This window comes from Anomaloglossus baeobatrachus, chromosome 1, assembly GCF_048569485.1.
Source record: "Anomaloglossus baeobatrachus isolate aAnoBae1 chromosome 1, aAnoBae1.hap1, whole genome shotgun sequence".
NCBI lineage: Eukaryota > Metazoa > Chordata > Amphibia > Anura > Aromobatidae > Anomaloglossus > Anomaloglossus baeobatrachus.
In genome coordinates this window covers 779,224,175-779,243,938 of record NC_134353.1, presented here as the reverse complement: position 1 = coordinate 779,243,938, position 19,764 = coordinate 779,224,175, and the positions used below count along the sequence as shown (strand labels likewise).

The following is a 19,764-nucleotide window of genomic DNA, read 5'->3' as shown; positions in this document are numbered from 1 at the left end:
CATTTAAGTAAAATCATACAATGGGGATTTCCTCATCTCAAACTATTTAATTAAACAAAGGTGAACAACAGTGGTGGGTATGCTCACCAACATGCCAATGTCAAATGTCTCGATAACTTGTCATGTGGTCCAAGAGCATCAAAAACTGCTTGACAATTGTGTCTCATGCTGTTCACAAGTCGAGTTACTGTCTTTTGAGGCATGACAACTCATTCCTCTTGAATGGTGGCCATCAGATCATTGAGGTTCTAGGGTACAGTGTTACGAGCCATTAAATGGCGATTCAGCAGATACCATAGGTTTTTTATGGGATTCAGTTATAAGAAACTGCTTGCCATGGAGATAAGATTGAGCCTGTGTTGTTCATGTAAAGGCTTAATGACTCCAAAAGACATACTGATAAGGAATTTAGACTGTGAGCCCCAATGGGGATAGTGTTGCTGATGTATGTAGATCGCTATAGAATTAATGAAGCCATATAAGTGAATAAATATTATTATTAATGTTATTCAAGAAGTAGAGGCTTGTCACTGTACCATTCACAAAGAGTAGGTTAGTTCTGAGATGACTAGACATACTCGCACACACTGTAACACCATCACCTCCTCCTTACATCTGTGACCTAGTCTCCCGGTACCTACCTGCACGCAACCTCAGATTCTCACAAGATCTCCTTCTCTACTCCTCTCTTATCTCCTCTTCCCACAATCGCGTACAAGATTTCTCCTGTGCCTTCCCGATACTCTGGAATGCTCTACCTCAGCATATCAGACTTTCCCCTACCATGGAAAGCTTCAAGAAGAACCTGAACACCCATCTATTCCAACAAGCCTACAACCTACAATAACCCTCAGTCCAGTACACCACTCACCACTGCACAACCAGCTCATTTCTACTCAGCATGAATCAACTTTCATCAGTGAACATCATTGAGGCCCACTAGTCTCCCGTCCAGTGTAGATGCTTCCTGGCCCACACAAGATGATGATACCTGTGCCTGGTGGTGTGGGCAGGTATCCTTGTAGGTTGCCCAGGACACCGACCATGTTGATGTAAACACTTTCAAATAGTCTTGACATGACATGACATGACTGACATGACACTTGAGTGCCTCTGACCTCCCTTAAATGTGAATGCAAATGTGTAGCATTTATCATACCGTTCACAACAAAGCAGTCGTCAGTGTGTGATGTGGCCAAAATACATGCATTTCTGTGCTTTTCTCTGACTCTTCCAGTCTCTCTATATCTCTTTTCAACCTGCAGATGACACTCTTTGACATTCTAAGCTCAGTGGTCACTTCAGTATGAGAACATCCTGCTTGAAGCTTTGCATTTGTGAACTACTGTTGATCAATTGTTAAGTGTCGTCTTGGTCTCATGATGTCAAAATGTGAACAGCATGACGAGGAGGAGGACTTTTAAAATACCAATTCTAATTGAACCCCGAAATTTATTGAGCGATTAATGGATCACACATCTGTTGTGAATTTTGCCATTAAGCTTCTTGTTAGAGAAAAGCAAGTTGCACAAAAAGTGCTGAAACATTGAACAGTTGGACATGTGCATTCAAACATTTAGAGAAGGTCACATTAAGTTTACCTGAATAGGTTAGAGTGCATTTTAGGATTATCCTGAAATTTCACCCGAAAGCCAAATATCCATAACATTTTGTGAGTAGTGTATATGTAAAACACTTAAAACCAGTGCTACAGGTTCTGTTATTTTGCCCCTTTGACCTCAGATAATATAACATTGTCTCAGCTGGTTGCAAAATTGACATGAAAACAAAGTTGACACTTTACTTTTCTTTGCTCGCTTTCCCCCAACTCCAATAACAGAAACAGGGTGTGCTGAGAGAAGAGGACTGTCAATCTGTGGATGTGAGAAGTGTGTGGCATGCTGACAGCTTGTTCAGCACACAAAGGCTGCAAAGTGAAAAATGGCTGCCTGCTGAACAGTTTTCAAACGCACAAATTATCAGACATGCTATAATTCAATCTGAGCCAGAGAACTGCTCTAATGATTGGTTGTGTAACTGCAGTCATTCTCTGTTGTATTATTTTGCTTGTAACAGAAAGCACAATTGAAACTTTCATAAGAATTTAACAAAAAAACCTTAAATGAACTGAGAACTGTTATTTCCCATAGCTCAACATTTTATTTTCTGAAAGATTTGAGTTTTATTCTCAGAAATTAAATAAAATAATACAAATATAAAATTCTAAGTTTATAGAGGGGTATGATTATCTGGGATATCATTACAAAGAAAGTTCATCAATTTCAGTGGGTATCTTAAATGCTTTATCTCTTCTGCTGTGGACCTGCAGGAGGATTATTTGCCTCCTGATCAGCCCGAAAATTGCAGCTGATTACCTGGGATTCCAACAGGGGGACACCCAGGGTTCAGCTTACTGCCATAGGACCCTTGTATCAAGAATAACTGTCCAATTCCAAATACTTCATCACCCTGCATTTACATGGGTGGTAGGGTGGCTCAGTCGTTAACACTGCCGTCTTGCAGTGCTGGGGACCTGGGTTCAAATCTCATCAAGGACAATATCTGCAAGAAGATGGTATGTTCTCACTGTGTTTGTGTGCGTTTCCTCCCATGCTCCCAAGACATACTGATTTTGAATGTAGAATGTCAGCCCCAAAGGGGACAGTGATGCTGATGTATGTAAAGTACTATGGAATTAATAGCACTATATAAGTAAATAAAAGCCGATTTTTTTGTTTTATAAGATGCACCGTATTATAAAATGCCCCCCAAATTTGAAGGAATAAATTAGGAAAAATTAAATTTTACTGTTAAAATGAAGGTCAGTATTATAATCGAAGTGCCTCTTATATTAGCTTACTGGGGGAATGGCAGTGGTGGAGCGGCTCAGGAAAGTCACAGGAGGCAGGGTAGGTGATGCTGCGGGCTCGGAGGAGGGGGTGTAATGGCTCAGAAGGGTCGGTAATGCTGCAGGCTTGTGGGGTGTCATGGCGGCAGACGCCATTCATCTGCTGGCGGGCTTCGAGGAGGGGGTGTCATGGCTCAAGAGGGTCAGTTTGCAGCAGCAGAGGGTTAGCGATACTGCAGGCTCAAGGGGTGTTGCAACGGCGAGGGAAATTGTTCTGCTGGCGGACTGTGGGTTCCATTAAATTGCCAGCCGTTGACATGATGGACTGAAAAAAAATGGCCACAGAGGCAGGGCATGTGCAGATTGGCCTATGTAGCCATTTTCTTGAAGTCCATCATGTCAACTGCCGACAATTCAAAGCAGCCTGCAGATCAATTGCACCCATCACTGTGACACCCCACAAACCTGCAGTATTGCTGACCTTCCGCTGCTGCACACTGACCATCTTGAGCCCTGACACCCATTCCTATAAAATCCATCAGCAGATCAATGGCGCCCACTGCCTTGACAGCACACATGCCTGCTGTATCGCCAAGCCTCCGCTGCCGCACACTCAACCTCCTGAGCTGCTCCACTGCAGTGACCATCCCCCCTTGGCCCTCCGTATTGCCAACCCTGCACCATCAGTGCCTCCTCGGTAAGCCGTCTGCGGTTTGTAAGATGCACCCCCATTTTTCCCCCAGTTTTGCGGGGAAAATGTGCATCTTACAAACTGGAAAATAGGATATTATTATTGTTATTATTATTATTATTATTATTATTTATACCATTTGTAAAATATTCTTCCTAATATCTTACATTTATCCATTAGTGCCAAAAAAGGGCTTAAGTTAAAATTTTTCTTTGAGTATCTATCAATGAGTATTTGCTTCTGGCATATCTGTAAATATACATGATAGATAAGGAGCAAAATATAAGTGTTTTCCATGTAGAACCTAGTGCACCAGACCTCTATGATCCTGCCAGTCAAGCAATGTTGTACTTCAGTTCAAGCTTTCAGCAAGGCTGGTTTAAAACTGATTTTGTTGTTCACAAGTGCCATCTACTCACATAAGATCTTTAAATTGCGCCATATATTTTCACTAAATATGACATAAAAGCTCTTAAAGATATAAACTATAAACATCTCAAAGTAATTTCCGCAACTAGCAGAGAGAACAAAGTTTAGGTTGGCTTGCTTCTATTGATTTTATAAAACGCTGTATGATATTTCAAAATAATATACTCATGTTCTAAGTACTCAAACCTCTCTTAATGGTTTTCATATGTAATTTCATAAGCATTAAATCTAAACCACCAGTTGTAACAAAGCTCTGACTGCAGCAATGAAAAATGTACTTCCCAGCAACATATGGCCATGTGAAGGATGGATCATTTTAGCAGAAAGGAAAAGTGGAAACATCATAAATAGCATGGATTAAAGGAAAATGTGCAGAGAAAAAAAACACAATTCACAAAGTGTTTAAACAAATACTTTACAAAATATGAAAAAAATATATAAAGAAAGGAAGGATAGAGGAAAAGTTTGGAATTTCTTCCCTTCTCCTTGGATTTATTCACATTTTTGTTTGAAAACACATCTGAAAGTGCATATATAAAGAGGTTGGCCACTACTATAACATTTATGGCCTATCCTTAGGATAGGTCATTAAAGGGAACATGTCAGGTGCACTATGCATCCAGAACCACAAGCAGTTCTGGGTGCATATTGCTAATCCCTGCCTAACTGTCCCAGCATCAAGTAGCATAGATAAAGAGATCTTTGGAAAAAGTATTTCTAAAGAACTTTTATCATATGCTAATGAGGCCAGGGACTAGTCTTGTTCGTGGGTGTTACTTCCCCTGGATAGTCGACCCACATAGCATGTTAGCACGCTCTTGTGGGCATGCTAACATGCTAATGAATGCGCAGCATCAGAGGATGGTCATGCTCACCTCTCGGCTGCCACCACTAATTTTCGGCTCAGTTCGCATGGTCAGAAGTCCCAGAATTCCAGTTACGCGTACTTTGATGCTGGGTGTACGTGGCATGACTGCACATACAGGGACATTCTGATCTTGCGTGCTGAGCCAAAAACCAGTGGTGGGAGCAGAGGTGAGAGCAACCAAGCCGCCAATGCTACGTATTCATTAGCATGTTAGCACACCCACATCGGTGTACTTACATGCTAAGGGGGTCGACAAGTCAAGGCAACTAACGCCCAGGGGACTAGCCACTTGCTCATAAGCATACAATAAAAGATCTTTAGAAATACTTTTTCTAAAGATCTCTTTATGTATGCTACTAGATATTTGAATAGTTAGGCAGGAATTAGCAATATGCACACAGAACTGCTCATGGTTCAGGGTGCATATTGCACCTGACAGGTTCACTTTTATTTCTGATCAGCTGACACCCCGCACCACCACTAATCAACTGTTGTTAATGGCAGAGGCAGCCAGAAATGCTCAGTTCTGGAGCTGCCCCATCAACTGATAGTGGCTGCGGCCAGTTACTGCACATCTGTCTCCTATTGATTTGACTAGGAGATGGATGTGCAGTACTCAGCTGCAGCCACTATCAGAAGATGGGGCAGTTTCAGAACTGAGCAATTGTAGCTGCCTGCTGCCATGGCCACTGAGAACAACTGATCGGCGGGGGTGCCAGGTGTCGGACACTGGCTGATGAGACATTGATAACTAATCCTAAGGGGCACTTTGCACACTACGACATCGCAGGTGCGATGTCGGTGGGGTCAAATTGAAAGTGACGCACATCCGGCGTCGCAGGCGATATCGTAGTGTGTAAAGCCTTTTTGATATGATTAACGAGCGCAAAATCGTCGTAATTGTATCATCGGTGTAGCGTCTGTCATTTTCATAATTTGGAAATGACCGATGTTACGATGTTGTTCCTCATTCCAGCGGCATCACACATCGCTGTGTGTGAAGCCGCAAGAGCGAGGAACATCTACCTGCGTTCTGCGGCCCAAGCCACCTATGCGGAAGGAAGGAGGTGGGCAGGATGTTTACGTCCCGCTCATCTCCGCCCCTCCGCTTCTATTGGTCGCCTGCCATGTGACGTCGCTATGATGGCGCACGACTCGCCCCCTTAATAAGAAGGTGGGTCGCCGGTCAGAGCAACGTCGCAAGGCAGGTGAGTGCATGTGAAGCTGGCGTAGCGATAATGTTCGCTACGCCAGCTATCACCATGATATCGCAGCTGCGACGGGGGCAGGGACTATCGCGCTCGGCATCGCAAGCCTCATTGCGATGTCGTAGTGTGCAAAGTGCCCCTAAGACTAGACGATTAATGTTAAAGCAGTGGCCAACCTTTTTAACTCTGCCTTATGTGCAATAGGGGCAAACACATTCCAAACACCTTGGAGTGTACAAAAGAAATATTGGTAAAAATATAAATTGTTCAATTAATTTTGCCCCTGGCGGTATCTAACAGAATCCCTCAACAATGGCTAGCTAGTACATTGACATATCCCAACACGTCGGGGTCTGAAAACTAATGTACAGAGCAAATTTTAGCCAAATATATTTTAAAATAGTTTATGCTTAGTGGTAGTGACAGGAAGGAATATTATTAGTTTTTTTTCCTTTTGAAGGAGTTTGTTCAACTGTGAAATACATAGATTAATAAAACTGCTCTTCTGTTCAACACCATCATCTCCACTGGATATAATCTTGACCAGCTGGGTAGCAGATTTATCCTTATATTCCTTTCGCTATTACTACTACGAAGGAAAGGTATAAACATCTTCTAAATATCTAAAGATAAATTGAAAAAGATGCCAGAAAAAATTCTCACATAGTAGATATCCATTTATAACCATTTGCTTATTGTGTAGGCAATACTGTTGGAAAAAAAATATACTGATGTAGCTGTAATCATATGCTTCTTTATCTCCCTGAAGGGAAATGAGAAAATCCAGCAGTGTGTGACAAGTTGAGTAACAGGTCTCATTTAATAGGAAGTACCTCCAGAGTATTAGGTTTCTAGGCTCGGATTTCTGACAGAAGAAAGCTCTGGATTTAGTAGAGGTCAACAAAACCTCAAAATGTAGTGTTTTATTTTAACGCACTGTTTTTGAAGCCGAACAGTTTTGTGTTCCCAGTAACTGTAAACAGGCAATTGAAACACAGCTATGAGCAATCATATGGTTTAGGATCCCCTTGGCCCAAATACAGACGCATTTTAATTAGCAGTAAACAACTCATTTACATAACTTCAAACAGTGCAATTGGTTTTGCACAGATGAAGTGGAATTGGCACAACAGCAGTTAACATCTATGGTGATCAGAGCTCATATAACCAATTCAGTGCTCAAAGGCTCGTAGAAAGAAGAAATAAAACAGAAGGGTTTGTTAATAATCGGGCTATTGCTGAATTGCATTGGGTTTGATTTTAGATTGGATAGCAAACCAATGAGCTAAAAACTATCAACTAGAACCAGCATAAGAATGTATTAGAGAATAATAAGCATAACATGAAAAGCCAGGTTGTAGAACGCCAATCCCAGGAAATCTGACTACACAAATTTCTACAATGCCATGTGTGCCCCAAATGTTACAGCACAAATGTTATGGAAATTCTGCTTTGCATCTGTGAACAATTTTACAGAATATTTTCTTGTGGCAAAGAACTTCTTAAACAGGGTAGATCAAAAAGGATGGAAACCCAAAACATCCTCAAACAATTCAGGCATATAAGATGAAAAAAAGTACATTTCTTCCACTTTTTTTCTTACCCTCTAGAGTAAAAGGGGTGTTTCATTTCAAAAGTCCTTATGTGAAATAGCAAGCCATCGGAATTACAGAGATGACTGCTACAACTAGTTACATGTTTGAGACTGAAGCAACTTATTTGTCATTTAACAACCAGTTTTATTTTGATCCTATAATCATTCTCTTCACTACAAAGCTCTGAGCATTTAAAATAGATTGTGGTGGGATGGAAAGTAATTGAGGCTCTCCGTCATACGGTAAGTGCGGCACAGATGGAGCTTAGAAATTGGCTTCATTGATATTTGTGCCAAATAGATCGTCCTGTCTCCAGGAGTTACAAATGTATAGGAAAAAGTACCAAGACAACTTCTACTAATGTTATTTCATATGTGTGAGATCTCCAACTTGGTATATGCACCAGTCAATTACCAAGTCGGCATAAATGTACTGTGTGTGAATGCTGGATAACTAAATGTGATTTCTGGGATTTGAAAAAAACCCCAAAAAACTAAGAAATGCAGGGCTTTATTATATAAAAAAAAAATACAAAGCTTTTAATGCCCCGACTCTCCAGCAAAGTTGACAGTCACTGCTCATTTAAAGGCTGTGATCACTTAAAGATTTGTTTTTTGAAGGTTGAAGGTAGACTTAAGTCCATCGAATTCATATCGGTATAAATTAGGCAAACATGCTCACCACTGCTCATTACTCGAGTCTTGAGGATTACATTATGTTTAGTACTTGAGTCACATCAGCGCAACAGATGCTCGATTGTCTAACAAACAGTAGCAAGCATGCTCACCCATCACTAGTTAATCTACAACTTTGTGACCAGTGCAACTAATCACTCACCTCAGGCGTCCTAGGCAATGGATACACGTATTACCACTAATAGGAACATTTTTAATGACAGTTATCGCAATGTTATTGTGCATACGATCTCATTAATACACAAATAAATGTTCACTCAAAAGATCTTTGTGGCAGTCAATGGCAAGTTGCCAGTCATTCATAAAAGCATGTATGACACCTTAAGGGTACTTTACACTTTACACGCTGCGACATCGCTAGCGATTGCTAGAGATGTCGTGCCCCCATATGTCGGTACCCCATATTCCTGAGATAGTTGCAGGTCTGAGAAGTGGGAATTCTGTGGATAGTTCAGGAATGTATGACATGATGTTACCCCTTTAAAGTGAACCTGTCAGGTGCAATATGCACCCAGAATCACGAGCGGTTCTGGGTGCATATTGCTAATCCCTGCCTAACTGTCCCTGTATCTAGTATCATAGATAAAGGGAACTTTAGAAAAAGTATTTCTAAATATCCCATATGATAAGCTAATGATGCCAGTGACTAGTTGCAAAGGTGTTAGTTCCCTTGGCTAATCTGCCACCTTAGCGTGTAAGCACACCCTTGTGAGCATGCTAAAATGCTAATGAATGTGCAGTGTTAGAGGATGGTCATGCTCAACTCTCTGCTGCCATCGCATCCGAGTCCTGGATTTCAGCTCAGTGCGCATGATCTTGGACTTTTGGTCATACGCACTATAAATCTGAGTGTACGCATCCTGGCTTCATGTAGTCCGCATGACCAAAAGTCCGGAATCATGCTCGTTGAGTCAAAATCCACCGTCGGATGCGATGGCAGCAGAGAGGTGAGTGAGATCATCCTCTGACGCTGCGTATTCATTAGCATTTTAGCACACCCACAGGGATGTGCTCAGATGCTAAGGGGGCCGACTAGCCAAGGAAACAAACAACTTTGCGACTAGTCGTTGGCCTCATTAGCATATCATATCTCTTTATCTATGCTACTAGAAAGAGGGACAGTTAAGGCCCCGTCACACTAAGCAACATCGCTAGCAACATCGCTGGTAACGAACAACTTTTGTGACGTTGCTAGCGATGTTGCTGTGTGTGACATCCAGCAACAACCTGGCCCCTGCTGTGAGGTCGTTGGTTGTTGCTGAATGTCCTGGGCCATTTTTTAGTTGTTGCTGTCCTGCTGTGAAGCACAGATCGCTGTGTGTGACAGGGAGACAGCAACAACTAATGTGCAGTGAGCAGGGAGCCAGCTTCTGCGGAGGCTGGTAACCAATGTAAACATCGGGTAACCAAGAAGCCCTGTCCTTGGTTACCCGATATTTACCTTTGATACCAGCCTCCTCCGCTCTCACTGTCAGTGCCGGCTCCTGCTCTGTGCACATGTAGCTGCAGCACACATCAGGTAATTAACCCGATGTGTGCTGTAACTAGGAGAGCAAGGAGCCAGCACTAAGCAGTGTGCGCTGCTCCCTGCTCTGTGCACATTTAGCTGCAGCACACATCGGGTTAATTAACCTGATGTGTGCTGTAACTAGGAGACTGGGGGCTGGTCACTGGTTGCTGGTGAGCTCACCAGCAACTCGTGTAGCGACGCTCCAGCGATCCCTGCCAGGTCAGGTTGCTGGTGGGATCGCTGGAGCGTCGCAGTGTGACATCTAACCAGCAACCTCCTAGCAACTTACCAGCGATCCCTATCGTTGTTGGGATCGCTGGTAAGTTGCTTAGTGTGACTGGACCTTAAGGCAGGGATTAGCAATATGCACCTAGAACTGTTCGTGGTCCTGGGTGCACATTGCACTTGACAGGTTCCCTTCAAGTATTATTTCCATTTTTCTAAGTTGCATGGAAGGTACATACACTAGTATTGCACTTGTAAAAATAGAGAAGTAATATGCCCAAACCATGTATGACCAGGCATCTAAATTCTGACCCATAGGTTAAAAGCTTCTGTTCTTCCCTATTAAAAGTGCCAAGCATCAGAGTCCTCATCCCACTGCTAAGTAAAATGCTATAATTACAGCAACATGGGAAATTCTTCTGCTTCTTCAGACGTTTCACTATTATTAAATTGCAGACTACAAAGCACAATAAGTATTTGCTTCTGGCACATCTGTAAATAGATATGGTCCAGCAAACAACAAGCACTTTTTAATTCACCAAAGGTCAGAAGTTTAGTTTATTCAAGTAGAACGTCTCCTCTAAAAGCTAACCTGCTTTTCCTTCACTATGGTAAACATCTTATCACAGTTCTGCTTAGCTAGCATAAGAAAACAGACGAGGCAGAAAGGTCAGATCCCTATATTACTAGCTAATATGTCGTGACAATACATCAAAGTGATGAGCAGTACATGGCTGTAATTGTCACTGTTTAATTAATTTGAGAAATGAAAAAGAATAAATTCAAGCCTACAATGTTCTATAAGTTCATAAATTTCGTCTTAACACATGCATATGTTTTATCTCAGCTTCGTCTTTTATGGCGAATACATTGATTATAGGATATGCAACGCCCCAAACAAGGTTCACAGAAGGCCGGCTTACCACTTCAAGACAATCTCATTGTAAAATAATGTTAAATGTTCTTCAATTACCTTCATAGTTGCACTTTTGTGCTCTATTCTCCAAAAACATTTACACTATTCTAAGTTACTGCAAATTAATATTCTTTGGTTATATAGTGCCATCATATTACACTGTGCTTTACAGACATTGCCATCAGTGTCCCCACTATGTATATTCCCTATCAACATGTCTTTGGAGAGAGAGTTCCAAGCCACATAAACATTGTAAGAACATACAAATTCCTTGCAGATCTGGTCCTTGGTGAAATTAGAACCCAAGACCCCAAGCAAAGGAACAGTGTTATACACTGAGCCACATTGTCGCCCAAATCTGGAATTTGCAAATTTATTAAACTATCACTACAGCTGGCTATAAAAATTACATTACATTTTTGCAGAGTAGGCAATCTAACATGTATGGGAGTGTCTAAATATTTTTTTATAATGAATGCTGGGGTAAAAAATGATTGGGTTGTTGGATTTCAATATACTTGACCCTCTTGTTCTCACTGAGATATGTTGCCACCAAAGTTATCTGAAAGTGGTTTACTCCCCAAATCATATTCAGACTAGAAGCATGTGTTGAATATCCCTCTGGGATCTGTATTTTGATTGAACAATGTAGTGACATCTGATCATTAACATCCTATAGAAAATTGGAGGTGCAATAGGACAATGCATATCTTGACACCATATGTCAATTGTTTCAAGATATTCTGAACCACTTTTACAGCCCTATTAGACAGGAACATTTTTCAAGGATAGCGACTGAAGAGCACATTTTTTTCTCGTTGTTATCATGTGTACAAGCCCATTAATACACAAGCAAATTTTCACTTGAAAGATCGCACTTGCGGTTGGTGGAAAGACGCTAGGCATTCAAAATCATGTATTACACCTTAAGATCAGACCAAGATTTTAGCACTTGGGGGTGATGTTTATGTCAATTGTGGGTATGTGTATTGACCAGTGAAATGGGTTATGGAGGGCGCTCAAAAGGCATTCGCTACTCATATGCACACATACTTTTGAAATCAGCCAATGGTGACACAGTATAACTTAGCAGGCATGCCTTTTTGTATGCTCATGCAAGCCCACAAAGACAGATTCACTCCTTTAGTGCAATGTGTTAATGAGGTGGTAGTGACTTATTACACCGCAAAATTTTATGCCGACAAGCGATAATTTTTAAGAAAGTTAAAAGATCTGGTTTTGCAAAAATGGAATAATCTTATGATCTCTAGCAGCTATTGCACACTGTGAATATCACTCTGCATTGAAAGATATTGTGATTTTCCCCCTAATTTTTACCCAGTATAATAAGGGCTTTAGTGAAACCATTAACCAATGGGGGAAAGTCAACATTGATGAGAAAGTTACCTAACAACTTACACATTAGACTCAAAACCAAAGCAGATCAAGGGCGATATTTATTAGCCATTAGTTCCTGAACTAATTGATTGCTACAGTCTTGTAACATTGCTTTTCATCATAAAAGTCTTGTTCCTGCTGTATATAGGTGACAGGTGCATTTTAATAACATCCATCTGTCACCTGTGAAATAATTAGCTTATGGTGGAATATTTATTTTACACTCATACATCAAATCTTAACAAAGCTGCTTCCAGAAATCAAGTAAATGTAAATGTGTAAAATTAAAGATGCAATAACAAATGCACTTCAGTCATAATAGAAGACATTTTAATATCTAAATTACACTTTGGAAACAAACTGTGATTCGTAAGCTCTTTTATCTACAGGAGAAGATGCTAAACATGCACATTGGCATCATGATACTGCTGACCGAATACACAATCAGGCATTTCTTGAATTAAACACTAGAAAGATATTAAATCAGAGACCAAAATCAATATTCCCCAGATTGCTTCATTCCATAAAAATTCAAACCACGTCTGAAAAGGTGCAGTCAGCAAACTATCTGTGCATAAATCATTGTAACAGGCCCCTCAGCAGGAGAGGCCAACACAAGGTAGAACACGGCCCTATAAAGATGAACATCAATGTTATTCTGATGTTAATAAATGTAATCACATCGACATACATTCACGTTTTAAAATCAATTTGTCATATCCCAGCTACTTGAATTAACAAATTATTATCTCTTTCAATTATTTTATTTAACCTATTCATCATCTTTTAGACAGTGACCCCTTCTTCATGAGGTTCCAAAGCTTTCCACTGTTTTCCCATCATAAGTTCTTCCACCCATTTCATTAGGTACATAGACTACATCCAAGCCTCAACCCTATGAAGGTCTTTACTTTTCCAGGACAAAGTAATTAACTCTAGGCTATTATTATATATAACAAAAGAGACATTGATTTAAAATAAAATAAATAAATAAAAATCACTCCCTTCAAGTATAAGGACCCACACGCATTGACTTTTGGGCAAAATAATAGAGTAAAGTAAATAATCTGGATAACAAAGAGTTGTGCCCATCAATAAGACCAGTTCTTAAAACAGCCATATCTAATCCTCCTAATTTTGAATAAAAAAAATCCACCAGATCTCTCAGATGAAATAAATAGGTTAAATAATTTTTCCAATGTAGACAAATGTATACTTCCATAGAACATTATTATTATTTATTTTTAGCGCACCATTGACTCCATGTGAAAAGGTTACATAATATAACAATATATATATACAAATATAAATTACAATGAACAAACTAACAATGAATGACAGATTGGTTCAAAGGGGAGAGGACCCCTATGGGCTCACAGCTTACGGGATTGAAGCTTGTATAACTTTGAAGGCACTAGACTCTGCTTCCAAAAAATTCTACAACACAACTAGACATCTTTAACCATGACATTAAGCAAGATTGAGGTGATGGGACCTACCTTCTTCAGTTTCATGCCATACAATCCCTTCCAAATTGACACTGGTGCCAGGTTCACAAGGTCCAAGGCATTCTGGTTCTGTTACTACTCCAACTTCACTTGTATTTACGCCAACTGACCGAGTTCTTACTAAAAGCTGTTCCACAGGTGCAGCAATAGTTGATGATGGTGAAAAATACGATGGCAGAATTGGAGATGAGACGTTGTTAGAAACTGGTGGTGGAGGGGCAGGCACTGTAAACAGGGGATCAACCTGGTAAAAAACAAATACTGAGTTTTACTGACTGCACATAATAAAGCGTAAATGTTTGACACAATTTTATAGGTATTACAGTCTTTGTTTTATTTTATTCCTATGGTGAGTTGAATTGCATGGTGATTTTACCCTAAAAGTCACTTCTGGCAAAGCCATTGACTCTATTGCCGTGTTGTAAATGCTCCGATTTGCCACCTTTGGTTGAAATATGGATTCTATCCAATTTGACCTTGGCTTAGCTTTGATAGCAAAAAAAAACAGAAAAGGTGCAGAGAACTAGTGTTCCCTGTAGAGAATAATTTAATGAGCAGTTACTTCGAACTAGGGCAGGAAAACCTGCTGTTGAAAGTGTTAGACTGACAGGGAGGGCTGTAATCCCTCTTACCAGAAAATGTTCTAGACAACAGCACCGATAGAGCAAATGGAATAAATGCAATTTGCTAATGGAGAAAATGGATGCGCTTATCTGTGTGGTGTGTAATTATGAAAATCTTCTCATAATCCTTAAAGGACTGATATCACTCCCTTTAAGGTGGACATAGAAGTTACGATAAACTAGTCAATATAACAGATAACTAGCCATCACACCAGTAATCTGTTTATTTATGGTAAAATTATTTCTGCCTGAAAAAATCAGGCTATTAATTATATGATGTTCATGCCTGAAAAACGGGAATTAATGAAGGGAAATATAAGTTTATTATGTGACTTGCAAGGGTCATAATATATTGACTTCTGTTCTTCCTATTTTTTTTTCTAATTATCTTCAGCTACAACAATGCCAGGAGAATAGGCAAAGGAAGGCAATTATCTACACTGGAAAATGTACACTGGTCTAACAGCTGCTAGTGGCAATGTGACAAATCAAGCAAAGTAAGAAAAAGACTCTTTACAGCCTCGCAGTGTTATTTTTACTTGATGTCTGCCAGGTGTTCATGCTCGCTGTAAAGTAGCAGCCTAGCAGGAGATATTAATCAGAGGATTGTCACAGGCTTCATATACATGTAGGTGTTTACTGAATAAGTTACTAGAAGATGGACTTGCAAATATTTATCTTTTAAAGGGAAGAAGCTTATCTCTAAAATGCAAATAAAGAATGTAATTTAGCTCCAAAATGGTATCCTGGAAAGGCTGAGAACCGTAAATGTTCAGTAATTGTTAATTGCCTTTACATGAAATATCTTTATAGTATAATCTACTTAATTAATGAAAGATTTTCAATCTAATTTATTTATTATTTTCACTATACTATGTAAAACATATTTTCCTGATATTAGACATCTTGGGAATTTATCCTCATATTTAACCATGAAGGACCATTGCTTAAAAAATTGCTTGTATATATTGTAAGTGTATACAATAAAACCGGTAAAATATATCTTTGTACCGTGTTAGCCAGTAGAGATAAAAAAAACCCAAAACAATGGGATAGCGGTCTTAGACTGGTTTTGCATGGTGTCATTTTAGTATAGCTGAAAACTTTGGCTCTGTCTTCTAGGCCAAAGTTAAGGTTTTATTGTAAAAAAAAGTTTGTTTAAAAGAACTGAGAGTCCTCGGTGGTTGATACCTTTTAATGGCTAACTGAAAAGATGGTAATAATAGCAAGCTTTCAAGACTACTCAGGTCTCTTCATCAGGCATGGTATAACACAAAATCTGAAGAGTCACATATTTATACACAACAGGACATAATTCTGTGCACTATTCTATGTCCTGTTGTGTATAAATATGTGACTCTTCAGATTTTGTGTTATACTGAGCTTGATGAAGAGACCTGTGTAGTCTCGAAAGCTTGCTATTATTACCATCTTTTCAGTTAGCCATTAAAAGGTATCAACCACCGAGGACTCTCAGTTCTTTTAAACAAACTTTTTTTTACAATAAAACCTTAACTTTGGCCTAGAAGACAGAGCCAAAGTTTTCAGCTATACTAAAATGACACCATGCAAAACCAGTCTAAGACCGCTATCACATTGTGTTTTTACCTACATTCAGTAGTCCCGTTGGAGATTCCGTCCACAACCCGTTTTGTGGGGAAGTTCGCACGGAAGCTCTGACGGGACCACTAAATGTAGGTAAAAACGCAATGTCAAGGGGCCCTAAGGCCAGTTTCGCACATCCAATAGAAAGATCGACCTTTTGTCCCCTGAACCAAACAAAAAATCTTATTGTCATGGGGCTCAGTGGTTTGCACTGCTGCACCAGTAAGCCCTTATGCACAGCATTCTAGAAAACTATATATAAGTGCCTATGCCAATCGGTAGAAAATAAAAAGAGCCTTTATTATACTCACTTATGGGATGGTCAAGTCCGAAGGGCATCGCTGATCTTGATCTGGAGCCTCCTCTTTTCTTATTTTGTATAGATGACACATCCCGCATCATCCACACAGTGTCCTCCATTGCGCTACTATGCATGTTCACTTCTCTCTTCCCTGCTGAGGCATTCTTTGAATTTTCTCTTCACCTACACATTACAGTATTTTGCTCCTCCCTCAAGAGGGCAGAGAGAAGTGTGGTTGTGCAGGAGCGCAATGGAAGATACTGTTGATAACGTAGGATGTGTTATCCACACAAAGCAGGGAAAGAGGACGCAATCACAAGCAGAGAGGAGGCGCAGGATCAAGATTGCCCCAGAAGTGAGTATAATAAATGGCCTTTTTTATGTTTTACAGAGTGGCTTGGGGACTTATATAGAGCATTCTAGAATGCTGTATATTAGTGCTTAGAGGTGGTGGCTGCAGTTTATATAGGAAAAATCTGGTGGCGGGTTCCCTTTAAATAATCCACAAGTGTGTGTGCTTATGGTTTGATCTCCTTTGTTATTTCTCTTTTTTATTTCACTGTATTCATATTTTATTCACTTGCATATTTTTTCACTTGTGTAGCCAAGAGAGGAATAAGCCACTGCAGAAACCTTTGGCAACACCTTTTCCTTTCTGAGAAAATAATGAGTGGGTTATAAAAATCAACATGCCCAATCATTTTTTCCCTCAAAATCTTCTTTATGTGCTCACATACATATAAGAGAGTCAGATGATCATAATGCCAGCAAAACTAAGTACTTTTCAGTGTCTACTGGGATTGGGCACACTTTTTGTGATGTCAATGAAATATATCTATACTGCTCAAAAAAATAAAGGGAACACTGAAATACCATTTTGTTATTTAAGTGTTCCCTTTGTTTTTCTGAGCAGTATATAAATATATACCATATTTTTTGCTTTATAAGACGCACTTTTGTTCCCCCAAATTTTGGGGGAAAGTAGGGGGTGCGTCTTATAAGCCGAATATACGGGGGGAGAGTGTGTATGTGTATATATATATATATATATATATATATATATATACACTGCAGGGTCCAGGGGAGGTGGGGGCAGCTCTGGAGCACTGCTAGGTGCAGGTGAATGCTGCGGGCAGCACTATTTGGTCTCCTGATTCTGCTGATATAATATGCACAGCCGCTGTCCATCACCGTGGTGCTGAAACCACACCGCAGTGACGGTCTGACGGAGCGGTGCATATTATATGAGCCTGCGCCCCCCTGTGATGGCACATGCCCCCCTGTATTAGATATGGCCCCCATGCTGCTGCTCATCCTAAAATAAAAAAAGCTTTACTTACCCCCTCCAGTGTTTCTCCCCGGTGTACCTGCTTCCACTGTGATCAGGCACGCAGTGATGATCTCACTCGGCTGTGCCGATCACATGACCGCACCGAGAACCAGGAAGTGGAGGAACAGAAGCACGGAGCGAGACAGGAGGGAGATCAGTGCTTGAGGAGGTAAGGAAGGAGTGTTTTATTTTACTATGGGCAGCAGCATGGGGGCGATATCTAACACAGGGGAACTTGTGCCATCCATAGGGGGCCATAGGCAGCACAGGGGAATGTGTGCAATCCATAGAGGGCCATAGGCAGCACAGGGGAACGTGTGGAATCCATAGGGGGCCATAGGGAGCACAAGGGAATGTGTGCAATCCATAGGGGGCCATAGGCAGCACAGGGGAATGTGTGCAATCCATAGGGGGCCATAGGCAGCACAGGGGAATGTGTGCAATCCATAAGGGGCCATAGGCAGCACAGGGGAATGTGTGCAATCCATAAGGGGCCATAGGCAGCACAGGGGAACGTGTGCAATCCATTGGGGGCCATAGGCAGCACAGAGTGTTGTGTGCAATCCATAGGGGGTCATAGGCAGCACAGGGAACGTGTGCAATCCATAGGGGGCCATAGGCAGCACAGGGGAACGTGTGCCAGCACAAGGGAGCTATATTCAATATAAGGGGGCCATATCCAGATTAAGGGGGCTAATTTTACGATGGGGGGCTATGAGGGACATAAGCCCTATATGATTTGTTAGACAGACACTGGCAGTATAAGATGGACCCCATTTAACATTAAAAAAAAATTCTCTTTTCCTTCACCAAATTTGGGGGTGCGGCTTATAATCAGGTGCGTCCTATAAAGCGAAAAATACGGTGTATATATATATATATATATATATATATATATACATATCATACTGTATACTTGCCAAACATTGTAAAAATTTGACAGGGGGCTTATTGTAGCTCTTTGTACAAAGATATATATAGAATGCTTTATTCGACTTTATTCCATTGCAATATATTGGGATGGAATGAAAAATTTTATTTCAGTGTTTGTCTTTCATGCAGAGCCAATGAAAATGCATATATACCTTATATACGTATATATACTTGGAGCAATCCATGTCTACAATGTAGCTCTTATTCCTTTTTCTCTTTTTATCCATATATTTAAGTCAATCCATTTTATAATGTGTTATAATACAACTTATAGCATGCTGTTTTATAATTATTTCTGAAATACTATCATTGGAGTTTTAATCTAGCATTGACCTAAATACACACCAAGTACTATAATTATATCTACATTTCCATAGCTATGTAAGAATTTATTTTGTACAAGCTGTAATTAAGATTAATTTATTACAATATAATATAACAAAGGTTGGGTAGTGCTTGTATTACAATGATATGTAGATACAAAATTCATACCAGGTATTAGTTTTAAGGAAACACAATGTCATTGGTATTCAGCTTCTCCTTTATCTATTAAACCATATTAAAGAAAAATATCCTGAAGGAGACTGCTAATCAGTGGAGATGGGTTTAATACACTGCATTGCAGAGGACAGGCAGGATACATAGCTTTTATATAGTGAAATAGAAAAAACAATTAACGTTTTATTGTAGAACCAATATACACGACACATGAAAGATCAAGTAATTAAATGGCAGAAGCACTACAAGCCATTGAAGGAATTATAGTTTCAAATGGCACGTGGAACAAACTGTTCCTAAGCTACATATTTGTCAGGGGATATGCTAATTATTTTATCACACAAAGCTGCAAGAAGAAAAGGTATCTTAAATCATATTGGTCTCCAGAAGATGATAAAATGTGGCTGATTCACATTGACAGATTCATGAAATGCCTCTGGCTTTATGCTTTTTTTTTCTTCTTAAGATACACAATTTTTTAAAGGAGAAAAATAAGAACATGCAGAGAAAAGTTAAGAAACAATAACCCTAAATGTATGATGCCCCAGTTTATCAAGTATGACTTATGAGCCACACAGATTTA

The 19,764-nt window shown here is 40.0% G+C and overlaps 1 protein-coding gene across 6 annotated transcripts in view; it reads right to left on the bottom strand.

Moving 5' to 3' along the window:
• Positions 1-19,764, bottom strand: part of ZNF608 (zinc finger protein 608) — a 134,165-nt gene that overhangs the window by 82,820 nt on the left and 31,581 nt on the right. For all 6 annotated transcript variants that reach the window (XM_075324879.1, XM_075324882.1, XM_075324887.1 and 3 more), the window contains one exon: positions 13,883-14,135. In XM_075324879.1, coding sequence (XP_075180994.1) covers positions 13,883-14,135 — 253 coding nt within the window. The remainder of the gene's footprint in view (positions 1-13,882; positions 14,136-19,764) is intronic.